Below are 20,105 nucleotides of genomic sequence, written 5' to 3' on the forward strand. Positions count from 1 at the left end.
CAAATCTGGATGCCTATTATAAGACTGCAACAGTCTTTATTGCATTCTGGCACACCTACAGCCCAGTGTTATATCAACATCTCACTACTGAGATTATTTGTGATATTTAACATGTATTTAATTTTAAACTGTAGTTTATTTTATTTGCAATGATGGTCTTTCAAAATAACCATATATGTATGTAAGGATCTTGTGATATAAAAGTAGCTTGGACCTTCAGTTCAAATCTGAGCAGCAAGAATTATTTGCTGCTCAGATTTGCTCCTTAAAGTAAACATAATTTTGTTCTCTTTAATACTAATGTGGAAAGCAGGCAGAAAGATGAAGTGCAGAAAAGTTCTGTCTTTGTGCTGATGGTAATAAAGCTATCTAGAGCAGCCAAGAAGTATACTGGTGAAAATAAAGAATGGCTCATATTGTTCTGATTTTGCACAAAATTAACTGCATGTTGCTGTGCCTTGGAAGCAGAAGAAAGAACATGTACCATCCCATTCATATTGAAACTGCCTTCTGCAAACAAAAAGGCTCCATCCTTAGCAGACCTGGACCTGGTAATAGATCACTGCATCAGGGTTAATAGATTTTTCCTTTTTTCCTGAAGCAGATACAAGTTTACTTCCTTTTGTATTTTTCTTCTGTCCTGGCTTTTATAATAATTTTAATTTATTATAAGAGTAATTCCTTCCTATACCAATACCCTAACACTAACCAAAATCACCTAGCATTAGTTGTGACTAAAGTAGCACAACGAATTTTCACAAAAAAAATTCCAACCATTTACCCCTATGTTTGTAGCAAACAATTTCCTTGATACCTTCAGTTTTAACTGCATGATAGGAAATTCAAATATCTATCCAGATTATGCAGAAACACAAGTACATTCTTTTTAATGACTATGGAGATTCAGAAACCATATGCTTATTGTGATGTCATCCTAGTACTCAGACATGTTTGTCCAAGTCACACTGGACAAAAAGGGAGCAACTTTCTAAGACAGGAAAACACTCCAAAATTATTCAGTGAGTTTTGTCAGATTTCTAGGGTCAAATGACATTTCCAGTTTTTTCTTAGTTAAGATAAGCAGGTACAAAAGAATGCAGCATCATTATCTTAATCATGTAGAAGAACAGATTTGCAGTAAATTTCTGCACCACTCTTACAAGCAGATGAGCATCTCCTTGCTCATGACCAGTCAGGCTTTTTACCAGTTATTTTAAAATTTCTATTGTTTAATTTAGCAGAATGACTACACCTGGGACTCTTTTAAAGTGCAATATTGATCTTTGACTTTACTTGAGAATTTTCCCATCTCTGCTGGGAGACTGTCAATTGAGAATGTTAAAGGCTGTTTGACAACTTCCCATTTCTCTAGGTCACATGTGACTCTGAAAGAAAGCAGTGGTAACTTTCCTTCTCCTTTTGATGCCAATACCTTTTCAGGCTGGCAAATAAAAAGATTCTAAAATATTTCACAATTAGAGAATACTTAATGAAAGAAAACTTGAAGCCTTTTTCAAACAAGACTTATTATGTTGCACAGAACAATTCATAGGTTTTGCACAGCTGTTTTCTAGGACCCAGAGGCCAGGTTAATTACTCTGTAAGTCATAACTTACCATCAGCAGAGCTGCAACCCCATCACAGAGCAGTGCCCTGTAAACAGGTACACTTAGAAAAATTATTACCACAAATGAAGAGCATTAGAAATGACTGAAACACTTCTCACAGAGTCTTGTTTAATGACATTTGTTTGGACAGTATGTAATACATGCCTGCTGACAGCACTCCAGCACAGCATTGTCTCTTTAAAAAGTGGATTTGAGTACTGGTGTGTTTGGGTTTGTCATCACCTTGAAACTCACATGGCTCCTTCATTTTGTGTAAAATAAAATAATGGAAATGGTGAAAAGCAAGGAGCCTTCTGCAGGTCACAGCACAGCTGAATGGACTCAATTCTACAGCACAAACATACCAAACATATTTCTGCAGCATCCCTCAGCTTAGAGCCTGCGATGTTCCAACATCAGGGGACACATGGGCAGGAGAAATGTCACTATCTTTTCAAGATTACCAACACTTACCTGATGTTTTAAGATTACCAGCCCTCTATCTATTTGCTATGTGACTACAGCACTCACCAATCTGCAGCTCTGGGTATGTCTCATACAGACACCAGTCCACGTTGCAGTCACAGTGGGTTTTCTCAAAGAGATTGTCCAGAACATCCCGTGCCACCTGGCGCTCATCCACCATCAGGGACTTGGTGCTGTTATCGTTCATGTGCACCTTGATAACAAGCTGAGAACAAAGTCACAGAACAGGCAGTTAATTTCAGGAGCAACAAAAGGACTCGTCTGAATCTGCTAACACAGATAAGAAAGATAAATGCTGAAGGTTATTACTGATTCAAAGGCATCCTGTCCCAAAGCAAGCTGAGAGAATAAAACAGCTCCGAAATTTTCACATTATAATTTTCCCCAAAATAAAGATCTTTTCTCTAAAAATAGAATGAAGCCTTGTCCTACACACGTTTTCAGGAAAGGTGAAATTGCTATGAAGAAAAAGCAGAAGTTAATCTCTTCTCTAAATCTACTAGATGTGCAATTAAGGAAAATGCTTGATAGGGAAACCAAGTGCAAAAGGACAAGAGTGTCCTTAATGCAAGCTATAAATGTGGAAAATTTCATTTTATACAGAAAAAGAATGGAAGAATCTTGCCATGCCAACAAAATAGCCTGAAATTGGATTGTACTAAGATGGGCCATAGTCCAGATGTCATCAATAAGAAAACAGATGAGTTCACAGAATATGCTGAGTTGGAAGGGACCCATCAGGATCGCTGAGTCCAGCTCCTGGCCCTGCAGAGGACAACCCCAAGAGCATTGCTCCATGTGCCCAAGAGCTTCTCGAACCAAATGCTTCTTGAACTCTGTCAGGCCTGTGAACACTTTCCTGGAGGGCCTGTCCCAGGCCATTCCCTTGGGTTCTTTCACTGGCCACCACAGAGAAAATATCCCCTCCTCTTCCCCTCATGAGTTACTAACTGACCAAATTAACCTAAGACACTCATTACTTCTTTATATGGTGAAATATTTGTTAAACAAGAAACACAGTGAACTTTCTTCAGAGAGGAACAATGCAAGAAAATGCTGAAGTACCTAAAATGTAATAAAGAACTGGAAGTCCATTATAAGAAGGTACTTAAAATGCTCCATTAGTACTGAAAACAGTAGAATAATTCTCTATAAGGTCTGTACACTGCTGGTGAGTTGGGAGGACTTTCCATATTTTTGTTTAAATAGTTCTTTATTTTTAAATGTGTGCATAAAAAGCTTTGGTTCTGTAGAGACATTCTGTGTAAAAGATCATGTAGAAGGAGAGTTATGATCCTCAAGAGAAAATCTACACTATCTCTGAAAAGCAAAAACAAATGTAACAAAAGCCATGAACTTGCTTTGATTCCAATCCTTGTAAGAAGAATCTTCTGTAAAATAAGCACCTGAGCCATAGTGCAGATTAAACAGAAAAAGAATGTTGTACATGCATAATCTAACATGTTTAAGGCAAAAGGGGATTTATGTCTGGTTATAACTGACTGCTCAGAAACATGCATGCAGCTTCCATCTTCACAGAATCACCAAACAGCTGAGACTGAAGGCACCTCTGGTGGTCAATCAGTCCATCATTGCCCAGGCAAGCAGAGCCACCTAAAGACCAACAGCCAGGACCCTGTCTGATGGTCTGGTATCATCTCCAGGGAGGAGATAACAACCTGCCTGGGAAACCTGTGCCAGGCTCACCCACCCCCACAGAGAAGAAGTGTCTCCTGGCGTTCAGAGCCTCCTGCGTTTCAGTTTGTGCCTGTTGCCCCGGGTCCCATCACAAGGCAGCACTGAAGGGAGCCCAGCTCCATTCTCTTTGCACCCTCTCTTGAGGTTTTTCTAGAGATAGACAAGGACCACATAGATCCCTCTCTGCCCTAGGCAATCTCAGCCTCTCCTCTCAGGAGATACTCCTGATCATCTTCACAATATTTTCTGATCATCTTCCACTGGGATGGAACTCTCTTGTGTTTGAAGGAGGTGATCTTTAAATATTAACGAGATTTCTTGATCCTTTCTTCCCATTAGGAAGTTCCATATGGGACTCTTCCAAGACCTTTGAAGAAGCCAAAGTCTTCTCTCCTGAAGTCCAAGGCGGTGAACTTGCATTTCACCATCATCCCTGCCCTCTGCTTCTAGTAAAAGAGAGAAAACCAGCTTTCTTGACAATATTTAGTCAATTTAAAACTCCAGAATGACAAAGTAATTCAATTATAGTGACATAGTGACAAGATTGAACCCACCTTCTACTGTATAGTTACAAATATTCACAGGGGGGAAAGAAGTTGGGAAGACAAAGTCTCCCAAAGAAGAATTGCTAACATTACAAGGAAAAGAGTGTGACCAGTGAGCAGTCATAACTTTAGTTACAGAGCTTTACAAAGTCAACATCAGTGAAATCCTCCCAAGACATTCTCTCAGAAAGAGCATTTATAGATGAATGTAAAGTGTTCTGTGGAAACCACCTCAAGACTGGACATTCCCAAATTTATTGGAAACTTCCATTCTTCCTGGAAGCTCTGCAGGCTCCAACACTTCCCATCTTCTTCAAGCAAGACTGAAAGATCATGACTGTCTTTAGTTTACATCCATTATTCAGAGTTACTGAACACCTCCAGCTTCTAATTTGTTGGTCTAAAATAATTTCTGTTATGCTAGTTCATTACTACACTGCTGTGGAAAGATTTAGCAAGAAGACCCTCATCAATTTAATAGGGATTAGCAAAATCCACTGTATCCACCATAAAGAAAAGTTTAATACTCCTGGGATCAGCACAGCATAATTCAGCAACATTTTCATGTACACTCTGCTTTCTCTAAAGCAACTTATCAGAACAGTGGGTTTTGCCCCAACACAGAAAAAAAGAAAAAGATGCAATGCTTTCCAAGTCCTCTAAAAAATCAGTCCCTTGGCAGTGGCATTCACCCAGAGCCTTCTCTTGAGGTAGATGATGAGAGCTCAGTGGAGTATCTTTACAGATAAAATATGGAAAATCCTAGTCATTTTAGTAAGAAATTCATTATTAAGAGGAATATTAACAGATATTTAGGTGGTAGCTCTTACGGTAGCATTTACTATTTTATGGCTCACCTTTTTAACTTTGGCTTCCTTCAATTTCTCCAATGCAAGTTTAATCTTGTCAGCTTTAGCCTTTGCCTCTAGTTCTTCCTGAAAAGACACAAGATATTTGGTATATTTCTTGTTAAGTAATCTCAGCAATTTACATTTACTTGAAAAGAGTTTTTTCTTGATATTTACATCCTGAAGATAAAGCTTGTCACAGCAACCTTCATACATACAGAAAATTTCCAGACTTCCTTGACCTAAGATCCTTCAGCCAAAGCTTTGGTTTACAAGTCCCATGCTCCCTGCTGCTGCTCAGCCATATAGTTCTTACATGATCTGTTCCTCAAATGCTACAAAAATGCCTGAAAACTGAACTCTTCTGTGTTTCTGTACATACAGCTGATACAAAAGAGAAGGTGAAGGAAGATCCAGGCTCAGTGAAATAGCATTGTGCATGCAGCTGCTTGGAAGAAAACTTGATTCTCATCAGGGCAAGAGAACTAGAATTTAGTAGGATTATACTGAAATTAAGTAGGATTATACTGAAATTTTGGCTTGCAATTACATCACTTATAATTTTATACTTTGTGTTCAGTACATTAATTTACTTAAATTCTTTGACTTGTCACATATGATCTCTTATTGCACAGATACTTACTGAGAGGAACACCTCCAATAGTTGGCTTATATTATATGAATGGACCTATTCATATTAACACAGACACAGTTGGAGCACACAAGTTCATTCCACAGTAAGAATCCCAAAAATCTCAGTATCACCCAGCTCTCCTTTTACAAAGCAGCTCTATCAACAACATGCCTCTCTCTTAACATCAATAACATTTGTGATCCAAGAAGACTCTGGATCCCCAGGTGCTAGGAATTTTAGTCACATGTACCAAATGTAGTACTAGCTGCCTGGTGTTGCCTCTCTGACTGCTGCAAGATTGGGACTGTTCTTTTATGCCATCTCTCTTCCAGAACTCTCCTCCAGTCACATTTGGAGTTGAAAAGCACATTTTGGACAACAAGTGAATGTGGTTCCTGGGGCTGCCTTGGACTCCTCCAGTACTACTGGAGGGTTCAGTTTCTTTCCAACTTAACATCCGTATTGCCTCTGTTGAAGACAGTCTTGTATTTGCTTTTTTGCCTCTCTGCTGATTTTTGTTGTCCCTGTTGCTCTCTTACTTTCACAGTTTCCTCTGTTTAAAAGAGGTAAGATTTTGTGCTACACTACTCACAGACTACCAACTGCCAGTCAAGGACTGCGGGAGAAAGTTCCTGTTCTGCTTCCACACAAGATCTCTGTTACCTTCAGCCCCCATTTGCTATCCTAAAGTTGTAATTTTTAGTGGTCTTCACACCAAGAGAACTGACTGCAACTCATAGAAGATGCATTTGCAAGAAACTAAGCATTGCCATCACTTCCCTGTTACTGAGATATCATACAATAGCAAAGAAAGAGAAGGAAGGTTATCTTATTCATCCCAAGTTTTGGGGCATGTTCAAGTGTAGCTAAAGTACTCCTGACTGACTGAACTAAACATCTGTTTTTTTTATTGCTGCTTCAAGCACATTTCCTGTTATCAAATTCTCCACTATAAATACCGTGCAATCAGTTAAAAATATCCCTTTTTTTTTTCTCTGCAGGTGTGGAAATTTGCATTGCTATAGCTCAGCACTGCTTATTCCAAAAAAAGCCTCTGTAGTTGAAAACAATCAGTTGCACAAAGGTGGCTGCTGCAGGGAGGCTGACGGTTGTACAGAGGGAAAAGCACACAGCCTCTCACACTCTGACCCTCCCCTTACCACTTACATGAAGCAAGCAGGAAAAGCATCTTAACCAAAGTGGTTGAGTGTGGTGTGGGCAGGCTTGCTGATGAAAATTTTAGGCAGATGTAATTCAGGCTTCATCTGCATGCGCTGAAGAGAATTCTCCCATTGTATAATCCATGCAACAGAGCTCTCACCTGACAGCCTTCCTGGTTTCATAAGCTTTGACTTAATGCGGAAAAAGGAAATAAACTATTAGATGCAAAATTTTAGCAGTGTTAGAGAAATGCTTTGACAAGCTACAGGATTTTTTTTCCCACTACAGGATCATCACCACGTTTTCTGGCTCTTTAAACAGAAGCACATAAAGTCATCATGTCAATAGCAAATGAAGAAGCTTTATTTAGCTTAAGGGCAGTTTTAAAAGAAATGTCAGAGTTGATGGAAAGTTATGAGACAGCTCTATGCTTCCCTCAAAGAAAGGCTGTACATTATTTTAGCACACCTAAGGGTTAGAAAATAGGAGCTTAATATCACAGCAGCATTGACAATTATAAGCACTGGTCTTATTTGACTGTGGATAACCAGAAGTGTTAAACACAACTTCAGCCTTGATTGGGTCAAGAATCACTTATCAAGAATCTGGCTAACAGGAAGGTGGTTTTTGATGACAGAAAATACATTCCACTTACTGCTGAATTTCATTTTACTGAGCAGACATGTCATGTCAAAACAAATACTAATCAAGACAATGAATATTAATTTGAAATTGATTCTTTCCATATTAATTTTAAATGGTTATTACCTCCATCATTCACACTGCAGGCTGTGTAATAGCCCTGTGGGCAGTTTTGTGGACAGTGAGCCACAGTGGGTATGCCATTAGTATTTGAATACAACCTGTATCGTGAAATGAGGCAAAGGCTGCAGGAAAAGTCAAACCAATGCCTTAATGAGGAAATAAAGTATTGCTGTTATATTCCTTAGAAATGCTTCTACATCCTGTTCCTATCCTTCTCTGACACTCCCCGAATCTGGAAAAAGACCAGAATATCATTAGAGATCAGTCTCAGAGGAACAGTTCAACTGAGGGAGAAGTGACTTTTGGCTACATAATTTTTCATATAGAATTCCAGTTGTGTTTAGGAAGTATATGCTCTTCCTACTCTAAAATCTTGTTTGACCCTCAGGTAATGCACAATGTCAGTTAATAAAGAATTATCTCAGTACAAGACTCAATGGACAGAAATTCATCATGGCTGATTTCAGTGAGCTTTAGATCCCAGCATCAATAAAAATGCTGTCTGGAAGAGAGGCCTGAGGGTCCATAGTCAGGCTCTTGCCCAAAGTAGAATGACCACCAACATTAGATCAGGTCAGTCGTGATTTCACCTAGCAAAGCTTGGAAAGCCCCCAAAGAAAGGGAATCTGGGATCCCTCTTGATCACCTGTTCCAGTGCTACACCTCCATCTGATGTGGAAAAAACTTTCCTAATGTCCTCTCTGAGACTACAAAGCTACAATAAGTAGCTGTTGCCCCTTCCACGTTGGTGATCTAACACTACTACAGAAGAATTTGGCTTCACTAGCTTTGCATCTATCCTTCAGGTATGTTTAGGCTGTCATTAGATCACTCCCAGCCTCCTCTGTCAGACTGGACAAGCACAGCTCCCTCAGCCTGTCCTTGCTGGCCCCTGATCACTGCACGATGGCCTCTGGCCATTCCATCAGCTCTCTGATGCACACTCTCCAGCATCTCCAGCAGTGGGACCACCAGTGCCAAGAGAAAGGAACAATAACTCCTTAGTTTGCTGGCCATACTCCTCCCAACAGAGGGCAGTCTCCTCTGCTGAGATGATCTTTCACTCAAGGTTCTTATTCACCGTGGTACCCAGCAGGATCCCCTTTTCAGCAGGGCTGCTGCTCAGCCTGTCCTTTCCCAAAATGTACAAATGGTTATTACACCCCAGGTGTGGGACCTTGTACCTTGCTGGGTTTCTGAGTATTTTGCTGGCCTGGCCCTCATGTTTTAAGTCCCCTTGCACTTGAAGGTCTTGCATTGAAGGTCTTGCCAGTGATCTTGACAGTCAGTGCCCTTAAATAAAAGCTTCTTCAGCACAGTTTCAGGTGGGGGTTTATGTCATCACTCAGGTCACAGACAAAAATGTCAAACAATATAAACCCCAGTGCTGATCTCACTTGCTACCAGCCAGCAAATGTCAACTTACTAGCCCTTGAATGGCCAGTCTCAGCCCACCTACCCAGCCACCCTTCCAGACCATACTTGTCAGCTGACAAACCAGACTACTTAGAAGTTTGGTACTTCCTTAAAGATCATGAGTCTAAATCAAGATGGGGAAATTTTTGAAGGAAATGGATAAAACTCTTTTTGATAGCATCTCTTCTATATCAGTTGTACTAGGTACATAAAATACTTCAGCTTTTGAAGCTGTTTAGCTGGTATTTTGCAAATGTTGATATTCCTTTAGGACACGAAGTGAACTATTATCTTTGAGGTGTAGAAAAATGGCAAAGCTTCTCCCATGTTTATGAGTTTCATTCTTCAAACAGTGTTAAAAGGCCCTGAGCATCAAATGAAGCTTTATCTAGTGAACCACTTTTTATGTCATCAGACATATCCAATTTTCCTATCCAATTTTCTGTTCCCTTTGCTAAATATGTCTGCTGCATGATTCCAAACCCAGGGGCAGCAGTGATGTTGAGGTGATTCATATTCAGTTCACTTCATATTCAGTTCACATCATATTCAGTTCACATGGGCTTTTAAACAGCAATGAATTGACCACAGTTTTAAGCAAAACCAACTGACACTTTTCACGGTCCCTAAAATATTTCCATTCCCTAAATGTAAACACTTTCTCTCAATCATAATTACTGTCAACGTGAATACTGAAAGAGATATATTTGTGTATTTCAAGATTTCAGATTCATTTTTTGGGGGGCTGCATCACTCTTTTAATGCCTTCTCTTCTCACAGGGCTGTGAGAGGAGAGAATTCTCACATTATCTGCCCCCCTGAAACTTCATGTCAAAAAAATACTACAAATATCACATTTTATTTCAGTTGTTAAAACATCTCTGTAAGAAACATCAACATGAAAGAGGTTGCAGTAAGTCTGAAATTTTAGATACAGGCAAACCAGTTGCTCTATTTATAACTATATTTATATACTATCTAACTATTTATGACTACAAATATTTATAAATAGTTACCTACTGATAACTTTGACACCTTCTAAGAGCATTTGTCCCCTATTCCAGATAGTTTTCATTACTTTCTTTCAAAGACAAACCAAGAAGAGCAGTAATTCCATGTTAGGACCACGAGAGGTACCTCTTGTGCTTTGTGCTTGTCCCTGGACCTGGTCACCTAGCAAATGTTGAGTTTCCCACAAATGCACTGCTTTTCCTATTTAGGCCAGGGATGGAGCTGGGAAACATCCACAGAATTTTCTCATCAGTACAAATAGCAAGGACTGCAATGAACGCACGTAGTGACATCTTCACCAAGTGGAGATCACTGGCCATGCTTTGCACTGATGCCAAAACTAAGCTCTCTATAAGAAGATATTAACTGATCAGGGCTTCTTAAAAGAATTCAGTGATAGATTTCTGTTACAATAAACCATTTGCAATGATTATGCCTGTATTGGGCTATCAAAATGATGATTAGAAAGATGAAGGAATGGGCAATAAGTCCAAGAACTAGGGAAAGTTTAAAATAAGGTTTGACTCAGACTTACCTGAGTAAGTGGCTCAGGAGGAGGTGGTGGTGGTGGTGGTGGTGGAAGTTCTGGTTCAGGGTTTGGTGGTGGAGGTGGAGGGGGCAAATCATCCACAGACTGTCCAGTAATGGTAACATAGGGACTAACTTTAGAATAAATGTCATTATTCAAGCCTGTTGAAGGCTGAGTGACTGCACTTTGCTGGTTGCAAGAAGAAGTTTTCTGGGCTTGTAAAGTTTTCTGTTCAACATCATTAAGGTCTGCTACAAGGTCAGCCATTAAAGCATCCAAGTCTTGGTCCTCTAGGGCATTTAGGGATTCTGTAAAGAAAATCACACAATGTGTCAGAGAGTGAGAGCAATGCAAAGCACTGTTCCCAGTTCAGCAGAGATTAAATTGCAGAAGGCAAGGTTACAGGGTCATAGGAAAGGAAACAACACTTTACACGGGTTCAAGAAACAAACATGCTTTCGAAACAGCCACTAATCTGCACACACTGAAGTTCAGAGTACCAGGAACTCTGGGAATACAAACTAAACAGGACAGGAAGCTTCAGTTCCAGTGGCACAGTCTCAGGCCCTTGTGATGTTACAAACATGGCCCTGATCCAGCAAGGTCACTGGGTTCAGGCTTATTGATATGAATGCAAGAAATTCCATGAGCTCCCATTAGGCTGTGAGCACAATACGTAAATGCTTAGCAAGTTCTGGAACAGCACACAACAAACCTTGTAACTGAGGCCTAGATCAAGAGTATCTCCATGTATTATTGCTGTTCGACAACCCAAAAATTAAAATGAAGCAGAATCAAAGAATATTAAGAGACAAGAAACTGCATGGTATCATCTGCAGCACAGCAATAATTGTGTGATCTGTGACATATGCCTTTGAGGCTCCTTTAAGCAAGGAACAAAGAAAAAAGTATCTTTTAAAAGAGACTAATAAACCAGATAGAAACATTGTAACTTTTTCTTTCTGGTTTCTACTCTGACAGAGTAGAAAATAAAATCCTATACCAGAACTCCACATGTAATTTGTGGTTGTTTGAACCAGCCATGGTATAAAGATATACGGTAAGATGCTTTAGCTTTCTAGAAGAAAAGGGTTCTTTAAGATTGAACAGAGTCAGTAGTTTAAATACCTTTAAAGAGTCCAGTTAAGAAATAAATAACCAAATAACTGGGAAAACATTTAAGTGAGATTTTGAGAGGGATGGAGAGCACTGAATTAGATACTCAAAAATGCTAATATAGTCGAATAAAGAATAATAATTCATGAGACTAAGTGTGAACATGTCACTAGGCCATCTCAGTTTACTCTGCTCTCCCTGTTATGTCAATATAGTATTTAATAAGTTTTTCTTTACAGTGGGAAAGTTGGCTTATGATCCTCTCTATTAACATAGTTCTACCCTCTTTACTGATAGAGCCTTTAGGAAGCCCAACAAGGAACTGATCCTGGGAAAAAAACAACTCAGGCTAATGCAAACAACCAGGCCTCAGTCAAAAAACCCCCCAAAAAACCCCCCAAAAACCCCAAAACTCAATCACAAACAAAATCAAAGGAAGGGTTTTTACTTAAAACTCAGACAAATCCCCTCATTTGGTTTGCTATACAGCCTCAGCACGCAGCTGTACATGCAAAAGTGACAGTGCAAACCTAAATGAGAATAAGGACTGAAAAGTGGAAGCAGCTGAAGCTGACACTTCCACTGGACTGAATTTCTTACGCAGCTCTGACATCACACTGAGGAACTTTGTCTTTCACCTAGTTAAATCCTTGCATTAAAAATGTTACGTTTCAGAAAGTTATTTGGGAGACTTCTCAACTTTGTTTTCTTCTACACTCAGACATTTTTAAAAGTCTAACTTCTATTTAAACTGAGTAATGTCCCAAAAAAATTGTTCCCTTTGAAGTTTCCTAAATTGAGACACAAAAATATACCTCCCCCTCCAGCAAAACAGGGTTCTTTTGTTTGGTTTGGGGTTTTTGATCAAGGGTATGTAAAGGTTTTCTTCTCATTTGTTGCTGTGAGGTATTTTAAGCAAGTGTAAAAGGTATGAAAGAGTCGATTCAGCTACTTACCATTTAAATCTTTAAAACCAACTGTAAAGCTAAATTCATTGTTGGACACTTTGGGGCATGAAGGTGGTACAGTCTCCACTCCTAAACTCTGTTAAGGTAGAAGAAAAACAGATATCTGATGATACTGCAATGGTAATTACTATTATATACATTAACATTTGAAAACCAATTACCCGAATTTATCTAATGAAATAAATTATTTTTCAATAACAGAATGGCATGCACTGGTTTCTGAGATCATGTTGGACTGGAAGACTACCTAGAGCCAGGACAAGGGTTCAAGCACTGTGTCACAGTCATGGCAAGGGATTTGCTGCTTCTCAGTGCAATGCTGATGGCAGCAACTCGTGTCAGGCACCACCTGGGCATGGTGTGGGGAACAGCAGAGAACTGGACTGTTTCTAATTGAGACAGTGGGCAAAGCCAGACTGATTTTCAGCTTCCTTGGGTTTTTTGAAGGGGAGTGTGGAAAGAGTTTAGTTGTGTACACATTTGAGCCACAGTGTCATTTTCTTTCCAGAGTGCTTTATTTACTATTATAAATGAAACTTAGCTGTTGCCTCCTCCTATTGATTGAAAAGAACCAAAACCCAAATACAACAAACAAAACCCCATGCTACTGCAATGTAAACTGCAAACCTGTGTAAATAGAGATTCCTAGTTTGCAGCAGAAAAGACCAATTCTGAATTTTCATTTCTTTTTCAGCCCTGTTATACCATGTAGAGGTATCTCTGCGTGCTTCTATCATTTACACTTACTTTGGGAACTGATAGACAGGTGAAAGAGTGTGAAAAGCTATCTACAGTCTTGTTTTGAAAGTAAAGAGTCTGAGGGAATTAACAGATCCAGTTCAGCTAACTGCAAGTCTTCAGGCTTTCAAACACCCCTGCCTGCTTGTCCCACACCATGCTGATGTGAGATGTGATGCCAGAACTTAAGAGAGGAGAGAAGCCTGTCCCAATTTCAGGATCACCCCGTCCCACCCAGTGCTGCACCGGGGAGCTGAGAGACAAGAGACTCACTCTCTTACACTCTTTGCACCACTGCTCTCGTAACACTGCTGTGCCCAGTCTGAGGAGGTAAAATTTATCACAAGCAGTCTTTTGTTCTTTTGAAGGCATAATAATGAAATGAGATTACCATAAATCCCTCCATAGATATATAAATACATGAAATAAATATATGCACATCTACAAAAAGCCCTAAAGAGAAGAAAGGCTACCGAGGGACAAGGTATTGTGATTTGACAGCTAACAACACCATGTGAAATCTTGGCTTTCACCCAGTTTAAACACAACTTCTATTCTGTGCCTCAGAATTATTGGTATTTATTTTGTCAAGCGCTGGCATTCATCAAGAAGAAAGACCCCCTCCAAACAGGGGTTGTAACCAAACTCACACATCCAAGATGACAACTTAAGTGTTTTCAATCATTCATTTATTAAAATACAACAAATATATTCCCTTTGTAGATTTTTTTTCCTAGAAATAAAAACTCTCCTTTCGTCAGCTTTTACAGGAAGTATTTAATGATTAGAGCTTTAGAAAATGGCTCATGCTGTTTTATACTCCCAAGAGTGTATTCTGCATTGGGAACAAAATCTGCATGAATTCTTGAATGCCACCCTCACTGCAGCTTAATATTTTGCCATATCTAAAGAATCCTTTAAACATATATTCAAAATGTTGCTTTCATTTCCAAAGTTCACATTTGACACTTAGGCTATATCCCATTTACCCATGCATGCTAAGCATTCATACCTGAAAATTCAGACTCAAACTCTTCCTGTTTTCACAAAATCCTTTAATTTCTTTGGATCAAATCCAGAGGAATTTAAATTGCTGGACTGTTTTTTTCTTTTTTTTTTTTAGAAAATGTCTTTCACAAGCAGTTAGATCTCTTTAACAACCTACCCTGTACTGATATGACCTTATTCTTTGGGGCAATTGTTTTAACTTTCAAGCAGAGAAATTTAGTTGAAGATTTACCACAACAACGTAACTGCATTTATTCAGAGTGGAAGTGCATGAAAAACGTAGAACAGTTCCCTCTTTCCCCTAACACATAATAGCTACTTTTCTAATCTTGATGGAAAAAAAATAATTATTTACCTGAGTCAGCATGTCCATCTCCCCAAGTAAATTGCTGAACATTTCATCTATATCATCACAGGTTTGCTCCATCTGAAAAAAACCCCACCAGAAACAAGAAGTTCATTTCAGTTAATTTCACAGCCAGTAATGGCCAAAAACAGAAGACACACAGTGCTTTTTTATATTGTGTTCACAAATAACCTTAAAACAATTGCTCATGACTTGCAAACCCTGAATGTATACCTCAGAAGTATCTATTAAGAGTTCAGAACCCTGAGGCTGTACATGCTAAAACACACACTTCAGATTTGTGCTAAGTTCCAACTACCTCCTTTTATCATTTACATTTTAAACAAAGTCACCTGCTAATAAACCATGGTTGTATCTTAAACATAAAAAAATGCAGCCTGTGAGAGAGAGGCAAACGAAGTTTGATGTTGGGAAATTCCTTACTGTTTCATCTTGAAAGCCTTTTTTCTTTGGCTTAGGTAACTAATACTACAGGAATTTATTGAATGTTATCAGGTTATGGTTACATGACCAACTTTTTGGCTCAATATTTCTCCTTTTTTCTTTCAATTATTACTGCACTGAGAGAACTGCAGTCTTACCTAACCCCAAGAGATGTGAGGAAGCACACAGACAAGGGAAATGGGTACATGCTACATGACCATTGATGGCAGCGGCTGCTGCAAGAGGGCAGTGTGAGGACAGGATCCCACACCAGTGGTGCTCAGCTGTGGGGAAGACACAGCTTCTGTAATAATCCTCTTCCTCATAAATCTGTTCTTTTGCAGGGAAAGCAGCAGAGTAAAAGGGTATTTGCCATGGAATTGCTACTAGAGACAAGGACTAAAAACATCATTTTATGAAGAGGCTCAAGCCTGCAAAGGATTGAGAACTGTGGTACTAAACACATAAAACCAGGGTTCAAACTAGGGCCACCAAACTTTGAACATGCAAGTCGTTCTATCAGCTCTCTGGGTTTGTGTGCAGCTGTATTGGATTTTGTGACAAGGTTTGGGGGACAGGGGGGCATGGCTGCAGTGGTGACTTCTGTGAGAAGGAAGTCCTCCCCATGTCAGACAGGGACAGGAGTTCGTGGTGGCTCCAAGATTTGGTGCTGGCCAAAGCTGAGACCATTGGCAATGCTGGTGGCACCTCTGTGGCCTTAGGAAAGGGTAAAAAATGCTGCACAGCAGCTGTGAAAGAGCAGTGGGAAATATAAGCACTATAACCCTGTAGACCCCAAGGTCAGTATTGAAAGAGGGAGATCTGTTGCAGATGCTGGAGCAGAGATTCCCCTGCAGCCCATGATGCAGCTCAGGGGTTGTTCCCCTGCAGCCCATGAGGGACCACACCAGAGCAGATATCCACACTGCAGCCTGTGGAGGTCCTCCTGCCCTGAATGAAGGTGAGGGCCACGGTGTGCCACACTGAAGCAGGCTCCTGGAGGGAACTGCAGCTTGTGGAGAGGAGCCCACAGAGCACAGGTTTTCTGGTAGCACCTGTGACCCCGTGAAGGACCCACACCGGAGCAGGCTGCCCCTCTAAGACTCCACCTTGTGGGAAGGATCCAGGCTGGAAGTGCTGCTGAAGAAATGCAGCCTGGGGGAAGATACCAGGTTGAAGAAGTTCATGAAGGACTGTCTCCCTTGGGAAGGTCCCCATGTTGGAGCAGTGTAAGAGGAAGGAGCAGCAGAGATAAAGTATTATGAACTGACTGCAAACCCCACTCCCCATCCTCCTGTGCCACTTGAGTGGGAAGAGGTAGAAGAGTTGGGAGTGAAGCTGAACCTGGGAAGAAGGGAAGGGTGGGGTGAAGATCTTATTCATTTTTTATTTTGCAGTATCCTACCATCTTATTAACTGGCAATATATTAATTTAATTTCCCTGTGTTGAGCCTGTTTTGCTCAAAGGTAGTTGGAAAGTGATCTCCCTGTTCTTACCTCAATCCATGAGCTTTTCATTGTAATTTCTCTCTCTGTTCTGCTGAGGAGGGGAAGTGATAGAGCACCTTGGTAAGCACCTGGTAGCCAGCCAAAGGCAACCAACCACAGCACCTTACAAGATGAGAACCAGGCTGATGCAAAAAAGCAATCAACTGAGGACAATTCTAATGACTATAAAGACTGGTAAGAGAAGGAAACCAGCAAGTTTCCTGTTCTTCAGTCTTAATGTTTTTCCTTTAATAGAGCATCTTGATTCATGTAACTATTCCATGGATAAATAATAAAGGTCACTAAACGCTAAAATAAGTATCTGCTTTTTGAGAACTGTGATGTAACTAAACAAGGCACAGACAACCAAGAACTGAACTTTCACATTTCTCTCATATCCCAGAAATAAAAGACTTAAAGATTTGGGAAGTGGATACTCTTAAAGACATTTTAATAGGATGTGGTTGACAGAGCTGAGGGCAATCCTAGCCCAGACGTGGAAATTGCACAGCTCTGCCCAAGGAACAGACATCACACAGGACTGAGTGTGTGGAGAGTTAAAGTCAACTTATCTGCTTCCTTTCCAGCTGACACATCCACACGGGATGGCTCACTCTCTCTGTATCACGCTTCTCACACAGAGCCTTGTACGCAACATCCTGGTTTTGTAGACTCAGCTCTATGCTGGTGGCATATCATTACTGAATCTTAATTAATTTATTTGGATCAACAGCTGTGTAGCTTCCTACACACCTGGCACTTGGAGAATCAATTTCCATAGAAAGGCTAGATCAAATGGCACTTATTTGATCAGGCAGAGTGAAGACACATTTGTTATGTGACAAAAAATGGTGCAGCACTTCATACTGACAAGTATCTCATCAGTGTTTAAATAGTGCTGAATAATTTTATGTTTTCCTGTTTTCTGATTTAGGAGATCAAAATATCTTCTAAGGAAATCTTATCAGTTCCAGTAGATTTTTTTAAGCACTAGCTACATCAACTTTCAGGAAAAGATCCCCATACAAGTTCTTTTGACAAACTGAAATCCTCCTTTACTATATTTTTACAGAATAGAAATATAAAAATGGCAAAAAAATTACTTGAGTTGTTACCAGTTGCAAGTTCTTATCATGAGGAGTAGTAAGAACTGTCTAAAAGGGTAAAAATCAAACCTAAGGACCCTCCTCAGTAATTAACAACATAAACAAAAAAGATAAAGTCATGTTGTCATCAAGCCACTGCCTGTACTGGTATTTTATTTTCTCTTGAATTTTTATTGATGTGGTTTAGGAAGACAAAATTGTTATCATAATCAACAAACATGCTGAAAATTTTTTATGTTAAAATACACTGAATTATCTATTAAATTAGCATAAGAACTCTACATATTCACTAAAGATCTTGCCAAGAGCCAGAACAACTTAAGATGGTAATATGAGTCCACCATGACATGGAATTGCAGAAGACTGTCCATACACTCTTCTTCTCTCCCCTTATATCCATTTATTTTATTTGATTGCCACAATAGAAGAAACAGATAAGAAAACTTGCAGATTTGGAAATTATCCTGTTGGATGTTGCTGCATTTTGGATCAGCAAATTTTTCTGAATTTTACAAATAGCCTTGAACTTATTCAAACCACAAATTCAAGATGAAATGTGTAGGTGTATTAACAAAACAAAGGAAAAGATTTAGCAAAGTGCCCAGAAGAATACTGAGCTTCATACCCAGTCCTACTCTACTGTAACTTTTCCATCAGGGTTTTCTTTATTCTGTACTCATACTAAGAACTCTTAAAATCACTACTGACTACAATAAATCAAACAGAAAAAAACCCTAACCAAACAGAACAGTACTTTAAGTTTCCCAGACTACGCATAAGATTTTAAGCGGAGAAAAAAAGAGTTACAGAGCCATGCCATGTAGGTAAGAAAGAGAAAAGAGAAGGAAGAGAAAAAAAACCAGAATTTAAATAAAATGAAGAAATTGTGGTTGTCACAAAAAAAAAAAAAACAAAAAAAACCCAACAAAAAACAAAACACCAAAAACCCCAAGCTGAGAAGGGCCTTGTGGGAAGCCATATATGTGAAATGTAACGTATTTTTAAAGTGACTGGTTTTCAAACTGATGCCTTAGTTAAAAGTACTCCTTGTTTTTTATTTCTGCCCTTTTCACATTCTCAAATGTTCACTAAACTCCTATAAAAAACTTTTAAAAAATTTTTGTTTTATTTAATACTCCTATCTTTTTCATATCTAAGAGATTGGGACATTTTCTCATCAGCTTCCTATTCTAACTACCAATGAGTCTCACTTTTAGTTTATGTAATAGATAAATATTGACTCATTAATTTACCCTACTATTTAACAGAAGTTCCGCAGAACTACTTGATGTATTAATTTTTTTTATCTTCCCAATTTAGACAGGAAATTGAATTCTTTGATAGAATCTTTAACACTCCACAGTTTGTATACCAAAACCAGTGGTAAAAAATTCACCTTGCTTAAAAAAAAAAAAAAACAACAACAAAACAAACCAACCACCCAAGAAAAAAACAGCGCTGTTTAAAAATGAAATGAAATCTGAAAAAGTGACCATACAGTGTACATAAAAAAAACCCCAGATATGGTACTATACCAAGCAAAGTTTGAACTGTCAGTATTTTAGAATCTGACAGTTCTGAGAAATACTCAAAGCTAGCCCCTGCTCACAGCAAGATGAAGTTAACACAGGAAGTTACACAGTAAAAAGGCTTCTGCACTGGGGAAAGCACAAAGCTCTGGGAAACTGAGCAGCAAACACCAATTATCATCTCTGCAACTCAGTAGAGTTGGTGCAGTTTAACCAAAGGGCTACAACAAAAAAGGAATGAGGAACACCACGATGTCAGAAGATAAAGACTTAGAATGGATTTTTGCTATGAACAGTATCAGGAATCAGCCCACTTAGTGATCTGGTGAGCTGGTGTGTTACAGACACATTCAAAGTATTGTTGCTATTCTTAAGCTGCCACATACGTAAGTAGCAGAGATAAAAATACATGAAGTATATTTTGACAAGTCACACAGAAACATCAAAAGCACACCTTCAGGTCCTGGTCTCTGCACTACAGAGCGTAAATGTCAGAGTACCAGGACCACCAAAATGAACAGTTTCACTGCCCAGGTGACCACTAACAGCACAGCAACCTCCTGCTATTGCTTAATGCTTAAATGCTTTCTGGAGTGGAATGAAAAAATCTTTAATATTTTAGAGAGACTCCCTGAGGAGTAAATTGCTCAAATCAGAGATTC

At 39.3% G+C, this 20,105-nt stretch overlaps 1 protein-coding gene across 1 annotated transcript in view; it reads right to left on the reverse strand.

Moving 5' to 3' along the window:
* APBB1IP (amyloid beta precursor protein binding family B member 1 interacting protein) overlaps positions 1 to 20,105 on the reverse strand; it is a 66,911-nt gene that overhangs the window by 37,752 nt on the left and 9,054 nt on the right. The window contains exons 2-6 of the mRNA XM_005480336.4: positions 14,886 to 14,957; positions 12,773 to 12,860; positions 10,707 to 11,008; positions 5,194 to 5,271; positions 2,139 to 2,298 (exon numbers count right to left, since the gene is read on the reverse strand). Of these exons, the coding sequence (XP_005480393.2) occupies positions 2,139 to 2,298; positions 5,194 to 5,271; positions 10,707 to 11,008; positions 12,773 to 12,860; positions 14,886 to 14,957 (700 nt within the window). The remainder of the gene's footprint in view (positions 1 to 2,138; positions 2,299 to 5,193; positions 5,272 to 10,706; positions 11,009 to 12,772; positions 12,861 to 14,885; positions 14,958 to 20,105) is intronic.

This window comes from Zonotrichia albicollis, chromosome 1 (genome assembly GCF_047830755.1).
Source record: "Zonotrichia albicollis isolate bZonAlb1 chromosome 1, bZonAlb1.hap1, whole genome shotgun sequence".
Lineage (NCBI taxonomy): Eukaryota > Metazoa > Chordata > Aves > Passeriformes > Passerellidae > Zonotrichia > Zonotrichia albicollis.